Genomic DNA, 2,092 nt, shown 5'->3' with positions numbered 1-2,092 from the left:
CTGGTTCCTCCTATAATTTTTACTGTGGGRTAATGATAAAAAAATTCTTTAGGGAATTGTTTTAACACAGAATTCCAAATACTGAGGATCTAAAAGCAATTTATCCCCTTGAGCCCCAGCAATTCAGGTCCCTTTGGAGCAGGGCTGTGCCAGAGTTCCCATGTCCTTTAATTGTCCCCATTTCCATGTTTTTCCAGGTTTTGTGGAGATGAGTTACCAGATGACATCATTAGCACAGGTAATTTATTTGCACTTTTCATGGTAAATCAAAAAGGCAATTAATTACTTTGAAATAAATGTAAATCAGCCTAATTAGAGGGGACTGTTCCCTGGGATTGGATTCTGTTCCCTGGGATAATCTATGTGGAAACTCACGTTACTGTCAGAAAGGGAATAGAAAAATTGAATTAATCACAGAAAAATGGAAGGAATTGGGTTGGAAAGGACATTAAAGCAATATTTTCTCAACCTCTGGGCTCTGCAAACTGAGACAACTGATGAATAATTTTCTGGTTTTCTGTGGAGATAATGGATCTAAAATCCTTCCACCTTGGAATCAAAGAAACCCAGCAGWTTGCTGGAAAGCTCAGCAAGAAAGACCCAAAAAACACATCCAAAAAAAACTTCAAAACATCAAAAATACATCTGAAACACCACATTTYGATGCCACTAAACCCCATAATTTCTGTGTTTTCCTCGTGGCAGGCAATGTGATGACACTGAAGTTCCTGACGGATGCCTCGGTGACRGCGGGCGGGTTCCAGATCAGATACACCACCCTGGATCCTGCCAGGCCAGGGGATGGCAAAAACACCACATCCCCAGGGAAAACAAACTTCCTAGCAGGAAAATTCGGGATTATGTGAGCCAGATCTAGAAATAGAGTSAACCCAGTTCAGATATTTGTGTCTTCTGTAAGATATTTTCACATSTCTTTCTGAATTGTTCTCTCCGGCTTTTTTTATAAGTTTTGTTAATAAACTACACTAGGAAATAAATTATAAAATATACTTACGTGAAGAATAGAAAACTATTTTTAGAATACAAGTACTGTAAAAATCTGAAGAATTCACTGCTACCAAAGACTTTAAAGATTATTTTTCTATTCAAACTGTTTCTTCTCTGCACTTCTTGCACCATTGGAACAAAATTTTTGCGTGACTGTTCCAATTATTCTTAAATTTAACAGGCTTTTCTTTCCTTATTTTCCTTGATTTCCACATATTTATTTTTTAGACTGTTTCTTTGTTTTTTCCTGTTCTCTGCACATATTTTTTTTTTAAATTAACTGATTTTCTTGACTCTAAGGGCCTTTAGGCTAAGCTTATTTTTAAGACACATCTTGTGGATGGCCTGGCAGCCCTCACCCATGTGAAGATTTGGAAGCAGCACAAAAGAGACCAATTGGAAAACACTTTAATTTTATTATCAGCTCAATCAATGGATTTTGTCAGCRTTCCCTCATCCAGAGAAGAGCTGTTGAAGTCCTTTCACTTCTCTGATTACACTTTTTAAATGAATGACTKCCTGATGAGAATAAAAGTGGTGAGATGAAGCATCAGGAGAAATTTCTCCCCGAGCACCAGCACATTCAGAGGACACTACTGAGGTGTTGAATGCTGTTTACACTGGTTAAGACTGTTCAAGTTGAAATTTGAAACTTAAAATGAGGAACTGAAATCCTTCTCCATATGTTTTTAACTGAAGCAGCATTAAAGCTACCTCTGTTTTAACCACACCGTGTTTGCAATGAGTTGCTTTTATTTCTTGGACGTTTCAGACTTCACCACCTTTTCTTTCTTTAAAGTGGTTTATAAATAAGWTTTAAGTTTGTTTCTGAGTGTTTTCTGGACTCCAGATCTGCTGGAATTTAATGCCYACTGAGAATTTTCCTGTGCATTACATTTCGTTTGGAGCATTTGTATTCTTCAGCGTCTGAATTCCTCAGGAATGGTTTTGCATCAGAAAGATCTTAAGCTAATTMGCCCCATCTTTGCTTATTTTTKTTTTAATTCTCAGCTCTTTGAATTGATTTCATTTTTGAGCCTTTATTGTAATTTCACTGGGAATATAATCCTGCTTTTTGGCTGTG

General features: G+C 36.9%; 1 protein-coding gene across 1 annotated transcript in view; it reads left to right on the top strand.

Moving 5' to 3' along the window:
* The window catches only part of TNFAIP6 (TNF alpha induced protein 6), a 4,318-nt gene extending 2,549 nt beyond the window's left edge, over window positions 1–1,769 (top strand). Inside the window, exons 3-4 of the mRNA XM_057386538.1 lie at window positions 198–238; window positions 706–1,769. Of these exons, the coding sequence (XP_057242521.1) occupies window positions 198–238; window positions 706–866 (202 nt within the window). The 3' untranslated portion in view covers window positions 867–1,769. The remainder of the gene's footprint in view (window positions 1–197; window positions 239–705) is intronic.
* Window positions 1,770–2,092: the final 323 nt, after the last annotated feature.

Source organism: Malurus melanocephalus, unplaced genomic scaffold (genome assembly GCF_030028575.1).
Source record: "Malurus melanocephalus ecotype Western Australia unplaced genomic scaffold, MMel_1.1 scaffold_983, whole genome shotgun sequence".
NCBI lineage: Eukaryota > Metazoa > Chordata > Aves > Passeriformes > Maluridae > Malurus > Malurus melanocephalus.
The sequence above is the reverse complement of the archived record's forward strand: the minus strand, read 5'-3'. Positions and strand labels throughout refer to the sequence as shown.